Source organism: Fringilla coelebs, assembly GCF_963513975.1.
Source record: "Fringilla coelebs genome assembly, chromosome: 14".
NCBI lineage: Eukaryota > Metazoa > Chordata > Aves > Passeriformes > Fringillidae > Fringilla > Fringilla coelebs.
In genome coordinates, this window is record NC_140040.1 from 18678144 (window position 1) to 18694800 (window position 16657).

Genomic DNA, 16657 nt, shown 5'->3' on the forward strand with positions numbered 1-16657 from the left:
TCACCTCTAGGAGCAATCAATAAAATTTGAATCAATAAACAATTTGGAAGAAAAAGTAAGGTCCTGGAAGCTGGGAAAAGCTAAAATCTGAAATAGTGCACTTAACATCCCTGTTACAGCAGAGTATTTTGGGGATCTGACACTGGTTCAGCCACTGTTAGGCACACACAGCAAGACAGAATTTGGGCAAAGCTGTCTTTTTCCCTGTGGTGCATGTACATAAACTCTAGTCACTGTTAGCCCTGAAGAGGGCTGCAGAGCTGCAACATTGCTATCTGGAACCACAGGAGCTCCTCTGCTGGCTTCTGCACTTTGTTAAATTAAACTTTTACAGCAAGATGTGACACCCAGAGCAGCACAGTGAAGTTTTTGTTCTAATCACTGCTTAGTGCTAGTGATCAGCCCACACACTGCTAATTGCAAGTGGGGTAGAAATAATGTGCAGCCTCACTTGACTTTAAAAAGAGTGTATTTTCCTCAAATCCTACACTGTTTTTCCTCTATTGGAGTCACGCAAACCATGAAGTGTCATGATGAGGCAGCAGAACAGAAAAGGTAAAGATTTCAGGATTTCAGGCTCTGGATGTTTTCATCTTGCCAGGATAAGTACAGTCATACAGTCATCAGTCTGAAAAGAAAGTTACTAAGGAGACAGAAGTTGCTTTCAGTGAACTTGAAGAAAACCAGGCCAGTGAGAATTCTGGGGGATGCACCCCAGAAAAGCTGAGCTGTGCTGCTGTCAGCAGCCCCTCTCTCTGTGTGAGCAGAGCCCACCCCTCACTCCTCTTTAGCCCCAGCCACGCTCTCAGGCAGGGCAGAATTGGCTCTGTCGGCCGTTCTGGTGTGTATCTTAACTTAGTCTAGCTTAAAGATGTGGAGTGGCTGGGCAGGATCTGGATCCAACTAAGGAAAATTTAAGGAAGGATACTCTTCCTTCTTAAAAACCAGACTTCTCTCTGCTGAGAGGTTTTATGGTGGGCAGTTAGTGTGGCAACATGTTACAGCTCCAAGTTTTTTCCTGGAGGCTGCAGCTCTTTAGAGAGTTTTTACCAATTTATTTTGGTGCCCTTTAGAGTGCTTTGTATGAATATATTTACCATGCAACATGTATGTATTATGAAATTATAGTAATATTCACAATATTAGTTTTGGCAATATAGGACACTGAATTTATCTTTGTGGAGGAAAGCACCCCCTACATCACAAAATTATGACCTAAAAATACATTTTGAAAAAGGTATCATTTTATTAAAAAGCCATTTTGGCCAAGGAAATTGACTTGCTCTAATCAAAACCACAAAACTATATAAAACACAATATAAAATAACAGAGAGGTGGCTACACTTTTGTGGGCATCTGAGCATAAAATGGTGAAACAATATTACCTCTCAAATGAAGGAACTCAAGGGCACTTTCTGTCACCTACCTACAGCTCTACCCATAGAAGGGAGAAATCACACTAGAGAGAACCTGAGCCAGGTAAAGTAAAATCAGAGGCATTTCATTTTTAATGATTTCAAGTGTTCAAAAATCTTGAATGACACTCTCCAAAATAATGAGGTTTAAAAATAGTAAATGTCATAAATGCTTTCTGGTTTTTATTCCATAATCAAAGTAATTGCAACACTATTTAAGGTTAAGTGCCTTATTATTAATCTTTCATTACCTGTGATTGAATTAAGGGCCAGCAGCATTCAAACCAGTCCTGCAGGCACTTGCTAGCTGCTACTACCCCTTTCTTAATATAAGTAGCACAACTCTGTTGTCTCCAGGGACTCTAGCAAAACATTAGCTTTTGTAACATGACTGGAAAGGTACCAAGTTTGGGCTATTTTCAGTCTGTGGGAGTAAGTTCCAGAAAAAGAGCTGGTTGGGGAATTCTCCAGCAGAAGGTTTTTCAGCAAGAAAATGCCCTTTTCGCACAACCAATGTTTTCTGTGTGGAAAAAGAAAATTTTTAAAAATACATTTTTCCCTGGGAGAATCAAAACAAAGGCTGGCCCAGCTGCTGCCTGCTACACGCTCCCCAGTTCCACTTTGAGCAAAAAGTGAGTTTAACAGCTGCTTCCCAGGCAGGCTGCTGGAGGTGAACAGTCCCAGCTCTCTTTCCTCCCGGTATGTGCCAGCTGCACAGGGAGAGGAGCAGGACAAACTGGAGAGGATTGGATCTCCACATTCCCGGTGAACCTTTGCCAGTTCCCAGGCTTGCTGCACAGCTCCCCAGGTTATAGCAGCCACCCACAATGAAAGCACTACTTCAGGGCCCAAGAAATTAAATTTTTCTGAAAATCCATTTCTACAAAAATGTCACTTTGACATTTTGTCCTAGTTCAATACACCTGCTTTCCCTGGGGAACAGAGTTTCCGTTTTTGAGAGGATTCTGCCCACGCATCGCAGGCTCTCGAGGTCCCCCCCTGCCACCACTGCTGTGGGTGTGACGAGGACACGTGGCTGAGTGACCCTGCTGGCCACAGCCATGGCCATGGGGAAGGGCTGACCCAGAGGTGAGGCCTCTGCAGAGGTGCTGAGGTAGCTGAGTAAGCAATTAACAAACCAGCCTTGAAATTAGAGCTGAGATCAGAAGAAAAGCTCAAATCCCTCCATCACCGGAGCTATGAAATGTTTATTCCAACCACAGCACAGAAACATGGGTTTAATGGCACTTAAATATATTGGTGTTTTACAGCATCCTAGGACATGAATATATTCATCTCTTTGCTTAGTCGCAGGAAATTGCAGTGATGGATTGACATCATTTTGTAATTGCATGCGATGCACAACCAAAACAGAGCTCAGGCAGTGAGCTGCATTCTAACCAAATGCTCAGTATTTGTTAATAATGAAAGTTCAGCTAGCTTGATATAAGAACTGCATATATAGGATGAAATATTAATTTATTATGCTTCAGTTGAGATTTTTAAGGTAGTCTGATTTTCCTTGAATGCATGTGTTTATCATTATCAGCCTGAACACAACTAGCACTCTTCAAGGTTTCTCGCTGAAAAGAAATTGAGCGTGCAAACACTCTTTCATCATAATCACACTGACTGTGCAGGGTAATTCATAAAAGAGCCAAAATTATATTGAAATTCAATATTATTTTAGTCCAAATCAATATTAATAATTGTTTGTATTTTAAAGTGAAATTTACAGTTGAAAAATGTACAGAGATCAGCCCATAGTTGCTAACATGTAAAATTTTCCTATTAAATTTAAAGGCACAGTAATTTTACTGCAAAATGTTTCTTATAAAGCAAGAGAAGGCATTGATCTGTGAAAACAGCTATCTATTATTTATGTGAACAACATTAGAACAGATTTTAATTATAAATGAGCTGAAAGGTCAGTAACTATTTTATTTTTAAGGTCTTGATTTTAAATTTGGGTAGCTTAATAAAAATCTTTATGTGGGACGGCTCCCAGTGGAAATTGCACAGAAGGATTAGGCACAAAACACTGTCTACAGTCAAACCCCAATACTGCTGGTACCTTTTACAGAACCATTAAATGTGAGTGATTACAGTAAACTAATAATAATTTCTTTGATCTTCTCTGATAGAATGGTTTGGAAGGGACCTTAAAGATCATCTAGTTCCAACCAGATTTCCATCTAGTTTCTTTTAGGTTCTTTTGAGTGTGCATGCTTTGATTTCTGTACCAAATGCAGCAGATAATTTGAGTTTGCAGTGATGTTGTCTGAGCCCTCAGCCAGAACTGGATCAATGTCAGCCCACAGGGGAGGGGTGAATAGCCCTGCGTGGCACTGGGCTGCTGACACCAAGCAGGAAAAGATCCCTGGTTTGTATTAGATTCCCTGCTTCAGTGTCTGAGCCCAACTCCCCAAAGTGCTGGTGTCTCAGCAGTACAGCCAGAGCAGTGGTGCTGGGGAGAGCCATGCCAGGATGGCTGGTTTCCCTCCCCAGGAGGAGTCCTCTGTGTCACAACTACTTTGGCAGTTGCTCCATTTCCTGGAGCAGGCACATTCTGCCTGTCCACACCACAGCAAAAAGAGGAAGGACTGAAGTTTTGAGGCTGTGTCTACCTTCTGCTCACTGAATGCAAAAGCTGAGAAGGGATGGAGTTACAAACCCTGTGTGGAATCAACACAGTGTGTCCATTCCTACAGAGCATCAGTGGAACAACAGGAAGTTTGCTGGTGACATTTAATGATCTCTGATATTCACAGCACACGGGGATGCCTAGCAGCTACTTGCCTTATCTGTTCTTATTACAAATCACACCAAATGGGCTTAAAAATAACTGAATAACAGCAAATCAAATACTAATATTCTCCCACTGTACCAGCATTACAGAACTGATTTTAAAGAGATTTCATGCCTATTCAGGATTCTCATTACAGCTCAATATCAAAAATTGCATTCTATTTAAAAGGCTGAGTGGTTGCCCTGATATCCATGTGTTTCCTCTGGCTGCTCTTAGTGTGGAGTGTCTGGAATTCTGGTGCAGAGCAGCTTGCAGAAAAAGCCAAACTGGAAGTGTATCACATGTAGCAGTCCCAGTTTTTGTACAGTGACCATCGCACTGGTGTCTGCTCCCCTGTGTAAACAGAGCCCACAGACAACCTTGCAGCTCCTTTCTCACCCAGCCAGGCTCACCCTTGGTGCAGGCACCTCCTGAGGAATCAGCCCCATTCCTGAGCACAGGGGGAACACAGAGCTCCCCCTGCTCTGTGCCTCCTGTTGTTCAAAGCATGGCTGTGCTGCAGCTGCAGGTGGGATTCCAGCCCTTCCCAAAGCCCACTTTGGCAAAAGGCACAGCTTTTGGAAACGAAGGGGTGTAAGGGTAGAGCAAATGCTCACTGCCCTGTGTAAGCAGAGCTCCAGTTGATCACCAGCACACCTTCCCTCACACTGCTGTGCAGCTGGCACTCCCTACCCCAAAGGGTGCAGCTCTGCCCCTCTGCAGCCCTGCCAGCTCCCACGTGCACCTGCCTTTACTCACCATCACACAGAACCATTTCACTCCTTAAAATGATGGAAAAGTCTCCTGGTCCTTCTCTTCCCTCATACACACCTGGAGATCTCTCAGTTTGCAGGTCCCCCAGGGCATGAGGAGGAGGAGGGGGCTCAGTCTGGGCCAGCCCATGTAGATGGTGGCATGTCCCAGCTGTGCCTCTGCACACCCTTCAGCACTCCCTTTATATGCTGCAGTAACACAATCACTGAATAAAAATAAAAATTCAATTTCCTCTTGTTTAAAAATTGCACTTCAAAATAAAATGCAAATATTTGTTTCAGTTTGTTTTATTCTAGGGTAAAAGTTTCATTTGGAATCAAAATATAAAAGGCATTTTAAAGACAAAACCAGTTTCCCAAGTAGATCTAGATGTAGAGTATGCCTTCTCAACTGACTGCTTTGTCTTAACTGGCCAAATCAAGAACAAGAAAAAATATCTCAGCTCTGACATACAGGCATAGTCTAAGTGAAAAGGCACCTTGAATAAACAGATCTTTAATTAGGGAGAAAGCAAATTTCAATAAGAAACAAATTACTCATCATGGCTGGAAGGATTAAGAGTCAGTATTAGCTGAGAACAGTCAAAAGTACACCATTAGAGAAGGAGCTGGAGTCAATAAAGGAACCCTCTCCACAGCCACAGCAACATGTTCCATTTCAAGGTTAGGAGGCCTATTTTGTTCTTCCTCTAGAAGAACATCACCACAAACCCATACAGTGTGAGTCAGGAGCTTGTTTTCCTTCTGCTTCCTTCTGCAGAAATTTTGGTGTATTTTGTTTCTACAATTAAAACCACCCTCACTGGGTGACAAAGATTTTTCATTTCTAGCTTACAGGACCATTTCAGTTTTCTCTTTTTTTTTTTTTTTTTGGTTTGTTTGTGACTCCCAGACACAGATTCTCTGATTCTCTGCTTCAGATACTTTTGTCCTTTAGAAAAAGGAAATACCATGTAGGAATCACAAACCTCTGCACTCTATTACATGAACTACACATTATATATGGTAAAGTTAAGCCATTTTAAAGTCAAGCCAATTGAGGAAGAGGGCCCCACACATATATTTACATAAAACCACTCAAAATTATTGCTATAAAAACTATTTAAAATCTCATTATATGAAGAGGTGTGGCATGGGATTAAAACTTTTACCCAGTAGAAAGGAACATAACTAACTTTTTGTACACACACACACACATATATATATATCAACTGCTCATAAAATCTTTAAGTTTTGTCATCTTTTCCTCCTTATCATAACACACCTTAAACTGCAAATAAAAATTAATTTATAAAGGAAAAAAGTCAAATTTATGTTTGCTACATACTGACATAAAGGAGGAAGGATGTCTGGGGTAATCATTTGTTTGGTACCCTTGGAAATCCAGTTTATTCCAGGTGGATCGAACTTCTGAAAGAAGACATTTTCATTTGAAATACCCAGGAAACCTATGGGCTGGACAAACGAAGCAAGACAACTGAAGAAGAGTACAATATCATGTAACTGTTATATGACAGTGCAATAATCTAAAAAACCCTTTGAAGATGTGAGAGTTACTTTAAATAGAAGAGAGATTGAGGCAAGTGGAGGGAAGGGAAGTATTTCAAACTGGGCTGTAATGAGAACCAAGTGGGCAGCTGAATAACCAGAATTTTCTGCTGTATTTTACCAGTTTAGTGTTCTCCACACAGCATATTTCTATATGTAATATTGGATGTGGATAACATGCCTGTAAATCCTGCTGCCAGGCAGTGCCTGGGAAGGTTGGACTGCTGTGCAAATTGTGTGCCTTCCCCTCTAGTGTGGATAAAAGCTGGACAAGTTCATTATTGACACTCACTGTTTACACTGTCACTGCCCAGTTCCTGTGAGATAGAAATTTGAAAGACAGTAAAAAACTTTTTTCATTTTGAAGGGAAACTGCTTTTGAGATTATGTTTTAGTTTAGGAATAGAATTATAAGCCCTCGAGGATCTTGGAGAGGTGTGTGTTGACTTGCTGAGGCCCTTCTGCAGTACTGAGGAGATTAGTAACACATGAAGCCTGCTCCAATTTGCACCCAGAAAGATAGGAAAGAAATCTTCTTGACTTTGAAAGGATTATTTTGGTTGTTTACTGAGTGCTGTCCCTTTTGGTCTTAAATTGTAGATGAAAGTGGAAACCAGAAGTGCCCCCTTCCTATTGCAATGTGTGATGGAAGTGAGAGGAGCAGTTTTAGCAGATTTGCCAGGGCTTTTGGAATGGGAAAAAGGGGTCATACATTACCACTCTTGACTTCAACCACATCAAACAGTACCACAGCTTCCTGCAGTTCAGGCTTCGGCACATTATATGGCTTTAATATCCCTTCTAGTGCTGTGTGGGTTCAAAGGACAGCACTGGTATATGTGGGAGAGTAGAACTGGACAAAACAAGTTTCCACTAGAGTAAGAGAAAGCCTCTTACTCTCCTTCCCACACTCTTTTGGGTAAATGGATTGATGTATAGGTGAGCAAAAGAGGCTCCTGTAATTTTCAGGAATCTCATTCGGTCAAGAATTCCCCATTTTGCGTATTTGGAAGAGATGCTGAAAGCCAAGACGTGTAATGACACCAGTGACTGGAGAACAGAGCTGTTAATAGGCAATAAGTTCTGCCTGATTTGCTGCCACACTGCTGGAGTGCCCTGGTGGCAGGCAGCAGAGCTGGTCAGCTCAGCTCAGGGCATCCAGGATCACTGGGATGCAGGAGAGGCTGCTCAGGCAGCAGGGGAAGGGGTGGCAGCTCCTTGGGCTGGTCCCAAGGTCAGTAGGTCCAACTGGCCCAAGGGCCAGTTCCTGCCTCTGCAGGATTCTCCTCCTGGGGCAATAGTGTAAAGCAGCACTGCACACAGTCACACATGGCATTCCCTTCCCAAATTCCAGCTGCTGAAATGGTCTTTGCATCTGGCAGTGGTCAGGAGATACCCCCTGGAGCCCCCTGGGTGAGGCTTCATCGTGGTCCTGAGGACACCTGGCTGAGCCACCCTCTCCACTCGAGTATTTCATTCCTGATTTAAAAGGATTTCAGAGCTGGAGAAACTCTCAACTTCTCCATTGATTTCATCAAAGTAGGTTTAATTCCTTTCCCCACAGGAAGGGAAAATTTGAATCCAGATCTTTTCAGAAGAGGGTTTTGAGGATGTTTCAGGAGCAGGATATTTTGAACAGTTTCAACTTTAAATTTAGTATTTCACCTTTCTCCAAAATGTGTCATTTCTAATATTACACAAAGAAGAACATAATTATATATAAAGTTGATATAAGCCAGACAAAATGTTTTGATTTGAAATATCACCTGGAAACAAATTTTTCCCTCCCAAACCTTGGGGAAAACCAGTTTTTTTTCTATTGATACATGAGCCTGAATATAGTGATAGAAAATCCAGCACCCAAAGATGAACATTTAAGGAATGGAAGCAGCCACAGGATTAGTGGTTTCCCACTTCTTTGTATGCTAAAGAAGCTGGAGGATTTGGGGCATAATACTTAGGAGTCATTTGCATTTCCTATTTCCAAGAAATGCTGACAGATGACTTTTAGCATCTCCATCTCTACTTTTGTAAAACTCCTACAAAAGTTCATTTTGCTGGTGAATATGAATAATGTTTATAAACAATCTTTTGCTTCTATAAATGTTATGATAAGCCTGATCTAGGAGTCAGGAGTAAAACAGACTGGACACTGGAGTGCCCTCATTCTTTGAAGGCCTTTTGTCTCTGTAAGTGCCTTGAAGCAAGGAAGCACATGCTTGGCTTGGCTACAAGGTGAGAAGCAGCTGTGTTCACACACCTCCTCAAAGCAGCTAATGGATCTAGAAGAGATCACTTCAGTAATAATAGTAAATTTTTTCCTATATTCTTGTAGTAATAATATTCCCTTTTTCTTAATTCACCTATTTGCCCAGTATCACTATCCCAGTCTCTAACTATATTACACAAGTAAAATTATCATAATCATGCAAAAAGTGCTTCATTATGATGCCTTTTCAGGACACCCAAAACAAAACCCAATAGAAGAAAAAACCCTCACATCTCCCAGCTGCCAACATCTCCCAGTGAACCTTCACCAGATCAGCTACAGGAGTGCTGAAATTTAACATGTAGTTTTTATTGCTGTCAGGCAAATCTTGTCTTAGAAAACCATTTCTGCATTAAAAAGTATCTCTCTCTGAACTGGCAATCCCAGCAGTGGTGCTTTGGCTGGGACAGGCCAGCAAGGGTAGGACAGCACCGAGGCTGTGCCCGTGCAGGGCCACATTTCTCTGTACACCTGGACTGCTGGAAAGATGAAAGTTTGACAAGAAAGTCTCACAGATATGTATGCCTAGCAGAAAGATTTTTAAATGTGGAGTCTGATGAAGGAATAGAGATGGAAGCAAGTTTTGATATAGAAGAAAAGAATTGCTGAGCCAGTCTTACTGGATAACCAAGGAGGCAAAGGGTGTGTTAGTTAGAAGGGGTTTTTATGACTTAGAGCAAAGGATAAACCCACCCCAAACAAGAAGATGTTTTCACCAAGCAGGAAGAGAGCACAGGCAAACAAGTCAGCAAATGTGGCAAGGAGAAAAAAGGTCTCAGAATTTCCCACTGCAAGAAAACTGAAAAACAACTTCTGGCTTAAACTGTAATGTGCTGAACTTGTGTGATTGGAGAGCAGTAACATGAATATGGTAATGAGAGCAGTTATGATAGGCTATAGATAATAGTCAAGGCATAGATTGGTTCTACTGTATTAAGAGGCTCAGCAAAGAAAAGTCTATAATGCAATGGAACCAAAGCCAAAGGGTCTCCAGGCCTGCCTGCAGCTGGAGCTGACAGCTGTAGGCACAGGCTCTGTCACCCACCACCCTTGGATACAATAAACTGCACTTTGGAGAGCCCCTGGAGTCCCACAGCTCTCATTTCGGCTCTTACACCAAACAGTGGCACCTCCCCAGAGCTTCCCAGGACCAGAGGGATGCCCCAGTTTGCCTCCCAGCAATGGCACAACCAGAGCCACAGGAGGGCCCAAGCTGATCTCTGCTGCTCAGCACCTGATCATCCAACAGCACACAAGGTGCTGATTCCTGAATCCCTGCTTCCAAAAGACACCTGCATCCTGCTGCTTCCCTCGAATAAACAGCTCTGCTCTGAGCCACCAGCCGGCTCCCAGCTGCAGGAAGAGCAGCTACACCTCACCCAGCATGAGAAATGAGGCTTGCCATGTTTGTGTGAACTAGGCATTTACATTCATTCACAGGTACTTTGTGATTGTGCAATTTAGCAATCAGTAGTTTAGTGATTTGCAAAGAATTTGGGTGTTTTGTTGACTTGCTGATGTGTATACAGCAATATGCAATGCTGATGCTGGCATTAGTCTGTTTGCCTGGATTCACTGGCAGCTGCTGTGGCACCTTGCAGTGAAGCCTCAGGAAGAGAGAGGATAAAGGTGCCCTGCACTTTTATAGTCTCTGGCACACCTTGATCCTTTCCTTCCCCTGGTTGCACAAAGGAAAAAACCCTTTTTTGCTCTCATCTTGCCACAGTGCCTTTCACCTTCAGGCTGATTTAGCTGGGCTGGTCACCAGCAGCTCTGCAGTGGAGGGACAGCAGCAGTTGCAAAGAGAGCCAGGCAGCTTGGGCTCTGCAGGGTGGCTGCATGAGCAGCCAGAGAGGGCAAGGAGGGGCTGCAGCAGCCTCGGACCCTCTGTCCCTCCCGCTCTCTGCAAAGGCCAAGCTCTTGGAAAGCAACTGCTGGCAGTGCTGTGAGAGCTGCATACCCTGGGACCATGTTTTTCTAAGATGATCTTAGATTTCCTACACTCATACTGACCTCAGCTGAAGATAACAAGGCTTTTCCTGGGGGAAAAGGGATAGCTTAGCCTGCTGCTTTGCTCTGCAAGGTTTCATTTTACTTTCTTTGTTGCATCAGCGTGGTTAGGGAAAGATCCAGTCCAGGATGGCTCCTGAGTTTCTACCTAAGGATCACACCATGCCCTTAGATTGTATCTCATCAGTGCTGTTCTTCACCCTGCCCTGTTACAGCAGACAAGGGAGAGGATATCATGTCTGCAGCACTCATGGATGGACAGACAGCCATGAGCTGTCAGACACCCTGAGTGCAGCCTGCCTGACCCACCTCAGAGTAGGCATCAAACAGCAGAGGTGTTTTCTTTCTTGGACTGATGCAGGATTGTAACAGCAAACTGCTCACAGTGAAAGGGTTTAGGCCTCCAGGCAGAGATTGCCAAAAGCAGAACTACATAGCACTACTTTCAGATCCACTTTTGTCAGAAGATTTAAATAAATCTTTGCAGGGTGCAGGGTCTTCCCATACTGCTTGGGAGCAGGGAGAAATTAGTTCTGCTTCTGTGTTTGTAAAGAAAAGATTTTCTGCCAGGAAATTTTGCTATAATATCCAAGTATTTTCCACAAGCATATTTGAAATTTTTTTAACCTAAAACTGTACATCTTTTTCCTTACCAGTCTTGCATTAATGATCCAACACCCATTCTCCTACCTGATGCTAGTGCTTCCTCAGCTCACAATTCATAGGAGTACTGTGGTGATTGATAAATGTCTTTGAACTGGGAGGTGCTGAGTGCTAATTACTATCTGTGCACACTCATACTTGTGCTGCTTTCAAGTGCAGGGCAGTCACATACCATGGTAATGAGAAAGCTTAGGAAAACAGATATTGGTACCTAGGAGTTTTATCCATTATAGGAATGTAATAAGGAAGAATAAATTAGAAGTTAGATGTTTCAATTCATTATTGCACATTCTAATGAATCATTTTCCATCTGTTTAATAGGTTCAGGGCAGCTCAAAATGGAGTTCAGCTTGGAAGCTGCTTGCAACCTTATCTGCTTGCACTCTGGGTGATGCTAAGAATTATAAAAATATGGTTTTGTCTATTATGAGGAGCACAGCTAAAAAATGTGACTGCAAAGTGCAAGTTGAAGGGTATGGATTGATCCAAATTCTGCCCCCCAGATGCTGGGACACTGGGTGGGTCAATCCAGAGCTCCCCCATCCAGCATCCATCACATGCCTGAGGAAGCACTGCCTGATGAAACTGTTAGGTCAAGCTGCACTTGGGTTTTTTGCAGGCTTTTTCCCTCATCCATCTTTAAAATGATGTGATTGGAGTGTAAAGGGTATTTTCAAATGTTTCCTTAATGAGGATACTTTGTTCACATTTATCAGGCAGTGCTAACTGCTTTCAGAGTTCCTCTGCTCCTGTAACTCAAGGAGCAGCCTGGGAGGCCTTGGGAAGCACATGCTCAGCATCACTAAACCAGCCACTGCCATTCACCAGCTTTGCTCACAGAGGACATGCTAATTAAAGTCAACTGATTGGAAAAATAATTACAGGAGAAGAGGGAGGGGGAAAGCTTAGACCCATAATTTAAAGATCTCTGATGTTTGTGTGTTGTTGAGAGGTGGTTATTTTGTTGAGAGGAAAGAGGATCTCTTTTTCTTTCTCACACTCCTGTGCTCACTGCTTGCAGAAACATGGAATGGCTACAGGCAACAAACAGCAGTTTTTCTCTAGTTATGGCAGCACATGTGGCCTTTATTCTTTCAAATGTATGCTTTCACCTAGCTTTGTTACTGGTGTATCCTGAGGTGTCCTGGAGAGGCTGTAATGTCTAACCTAAAAGGTTTTGTGTTCCTGGGCACGGTTATTCTATAGGATGTGGAATAATGTAAACACTCTAACTGTTAAAAACTGCTACTGTAGCATTTCTTGCACTAATTAAAACCTGGCTAGGGATCTCCTTTCTTGATGCTGCCTCTACTTCAAACAAAAACATTTCAACAAATGAAATCCAGGGAAAATGGTTTCACATTTTAAGCTAATAATAATAATTGGTTTAGAAACCCATACTTGCTCAAGGGTATAATTCATTAAAAAAAGACCTTAGAATTCAACACTAAGCAAATACAAACCCCTTGTTATTTGGGGGTGGACGTTTTCCAGCTACTCCCTCTCAGGTGATGATTCTGCATTTCTCACCAGCTCTGTGTCCCTGTAGCTGGGGGCATTCCCACAGGGAGGGGCAGCACCCAGGGCTGCCAGACTGGAGCCCCTCCAGCTCTCATCATCATATCATCATCATCATCATCATCATCATCACATCATCATTGTGGCCGTGCTGAAAACCCTCAGGCAGGGCACCTGCCTTGTGCCTGTCGTAGCTTCCTCCTCCCCATGGGCTTGCAGAGAGCATAAACAGGTGACAAAAAGGAAATCCTGTGTGTCAGGAAACCAAATACAATTCTTAGGAAGCTCTGACTGGACAGATTTACCAAGTGATGGTGTGAGTTTGCTGTTGTTCTGGCCCTGGATTTGTTTGGAAGTGCCCATTCATCCAAACCCCTGCCTGTGCAGCCAAACAAACGCTGCAGGGAACCAGAGAGAGGGTGGGTTGTGTTCCCTGTGTGCTCACACCAGCAGTGGTTGGAAGTGGAACACTTTCTCTTAGTTTTACTTTTAAAGGTGTGAGAAAAGTTTAAGGTGAAAAAAAGAATACCCAATTACTGTCTGCCATAATTTAAACAGAGAATAAAGCTGAATTTGCTTGTGCAGAGAGAGAATGCAGGGCTCTGCATTCATTTAAGATACAAGCATCCCCCAGTGTTCCTGGCCTGGAGCTCTGGCTGCTTTACACACTGAATAAATATAGTTGCCACTAAATAATGTTAATAACCTTATCAGTCAGACTTACAGAATAACTTCATCTTTCACACCTCATGTTCTCCTTTGATGCATTTTAGAAATTTAGAATTAACTGTACAAAAAAGAAATACTAGAGAAATCAGTTATTTGGTCTAAATGAGAACTTAAATCTACTTGTTTACATTGGGAAAATAAATGCACTCTATGCTAAGTTTAGTTTGATTTGGTTTTTTACTTCTTGTAGACGTACTACACCAGAATTCCAGATGAGAGGACAAAGACTATGAGTGAAGAGTGTCCTGGAGATCACATGCAGTTCTTTTCCTGGGTCAGAACTGGATTGATCTGAGAGCAGTAATTATGAGGCTGACATGTATGTTCTCCTTCATCTTGCTGTTTGGGGCAGTTGGGCTCGTGGTCTTCATCCACCTGCAGGATCCAGAAGAAATTGTTCATCAGCAGACACCAGGTTAGCATTCCTGTTTCTATTTGAATCACCTGTCCTTTCATGGTCAATATTTTGTACTTATGTTCTCAATGTATTTTACATATTTCACAGAGGATACCTCAAAAAAGGTGTGTCATGCTTAATGAAGGCTACCTTGAAAGTAATTATAAATTTCTTTAAAAAGAAACAAAACATTTGGTGAAAAAAACAGTTCCAAGAACCAATTAATTGATTATACAGGGACCTTTGCCAACGTGCATAGAGTCCAGCTGGGTGGAGTTAAGTTTCTGCTAAAGTTGAGACCAACTTTTGCTACCAACTATATCACTATAAATGTGAAAATGAGAGATTTCATAAAAAGTTCTGTTCCTGGAAATGCACACCTCTGAATTTACCTTCCCTTGCCTATTGCGTTCAGTGTGTCTTGAGATGCAAAATAAGAGATGTATGAACGAGTCACATCAGAAACTTGAAATACTTTAGGATGCACTCACTTAATTTGCTTAACTTCAATTAAACCTTTCATAACTATTATTCACATGCATGTCATCTTCCTGCAATACTAACTTGAAACTGTGGAGAGCCACAAAGGCCACAGAGATGAGAGAACTAGAAAATTGTGGGCTGGAATTGTAGTTTCCTTTAAAAGGGAGGCACAAAAGTAGGAAAGGACCCAAGATCTCTTGATTTACTTGCAGTCCTTTTCTCTTTGGCTGTGCTGTAATGAAGGCTGCTTTAGAGCCTAGACAAATGCCAGTGCAGTTCCTCTCATCCAGGATAATGCCACTGTGTGCTGGGGTTTGGCCCCTGTGTTTGCTCTGAAATTGTCCCTTGACTAAACAAATGCTTCATAAAACGTTTATTCATTTGACATCTTCATTGTACAGCGAACACAACTGTGTCTATTTAAAATAATTGCTAGCATTTTTAAATAAGCTGAACTGTAACACAGGGAACTCTTAAATAATTACATTAATTGCTAATTTCTGTGTCTAGGTTTGTTAAGTGCTTGTTTCCATGTCACTAAACAATCTGTACTTTAATATGTTGTTTATTTAGTCCAACTGCACACACACCAATTTTGAAAGCAGCCACTCAGCTGAAACTATAGAAGTAATGAATCTTCAGTGTAGTGCAAAGCAGGGAATTAACTGGTTCCTTCAGTGCTTTTGCAATTTATTTTTGTATGCTTAGATGCAAAAGAGATTATAGATTAAAACCAGAGGTACTGGCCATATTAGACTGAAAGTGGCCAGTAGTTTAGGCAAGGGGGAAAGATGTATGGACAGCAAATGCAGGCAGTACTCTCATGCATCTAAGAATGTGTAACTTTACATTGAAAAGTTAATCCTTTGCTCCTGAAAGAGAAGATTTCCTAGTGTGGTCTCAATACCAGTGGAATTTATTGTCTATTTTATTTTTTTTGTTGTCTGTCCCTCATCTTGACCTGTTCTCTGCCATAAACCTCTTGAATGCTGACTGCTGATTGTAGTACTCTGGGAAGTGATTTTTGAGAGCAGTGTAACTGGAGAAGGGGACACCCAAGCATATTTAAATAAAAAACAAGTTTGCACAGAGCTCCTACCCCTGGCAGGGAAATTCACTGTGTAATGTGCTCGATTGCTGTGGATACCTCAAACACAAACATGCCAACCATGCTGTTACTGCCAAAGGTGTGTAATCAATTCCTCAATTCTCACATTCAATTACTATTTATGTTAATGGGACCAGACTGCACCCTTGAGTAAATGGTGCTCAATACAATTACTTTTATTTCTGTTTGGCTGATTTTCATGTGTGTTAAGTGCTTTCAACTCCCAGTGGACTGAGAAACTCCTCCTATCCACTGCTTTTGAAAATTATACCAGTCATCACTGAAACATATTAGGTGACTTAAAGAACACAGGTTAAAATATCCATTACTTCCATTTAAAAATACAGGCTGGCATATTTCCTTCCTGGACAGTCTCCTGTGAAAATCTGTCAATCCCAGGTGACATTTTTGGCGTGCTGAGAAGGATCCTTCCCTGGCTGTGCTCAGAGTGGCTCTCCATAAAGGGGCCTGGCTCTAATGGAGATGGGATATTGCTCTAATTTGCTTGCCTGATTGCTCTCTCGAGAGAATTGAACAAATGCACGAATCATTAAGCTACTTAGGACAACAGATTCTGCATGGAAAAGCTTTACTGGATTAGCCTTTGCTTTTGTATTTCCTGTGTAGTAAAACACATTTGCCAGATGCTGGAATCAGCAGGGCTGGAGAGAAGTTGGTAACGCTCATTTTCCACCAAAAAGCAGCACAGGAACCTTTGCATTGTCCAAAAGGACATTTTTCATTGTTAGTATGTTCAGTCATCTTTAATTTCGGATAGAACAACTTATGAAACAAGATTAATAAAAATACTTTGGTACTTCAGTTTTATCTGTCTGTTTCAGAAATTGTTCTTGATTGTTTTAGTCCTAGCAAGCATGACAGTGAGACCTTGATGTACTACTTTAACCAGTATTAAACCCACAGTCATAAAACTTTAAGTAATGCTTACATTACTT

At 42.0% G+C, this 16657-nt stretch overlaps 1 protein-coding gene across 1 annotated transcript in view; it reads left to right on the forward strand.

The window, feature by feature from the left end:
* Positions 1 to 14019: 14019 nt before the first annotated feature.
* CHST8 (carbohydrate sulfotransferase 8) overlaps positions 14020 to 16657 on the forward strand; it is a gene marked incomplete at both ends in the record, with an annotated part of 146561 nt that continues 143923 nt past the window's right edge. Inside the window, one exon of the mRNA XM_084215058.1 lies at positions 14020 to 14128. Coding sequence (XP_084071184.1) covers positions 14020 to 14128 — 109 coding nt within the window. The remainder of the gene's footprint in view (positions 14129 to 16657) is intronic.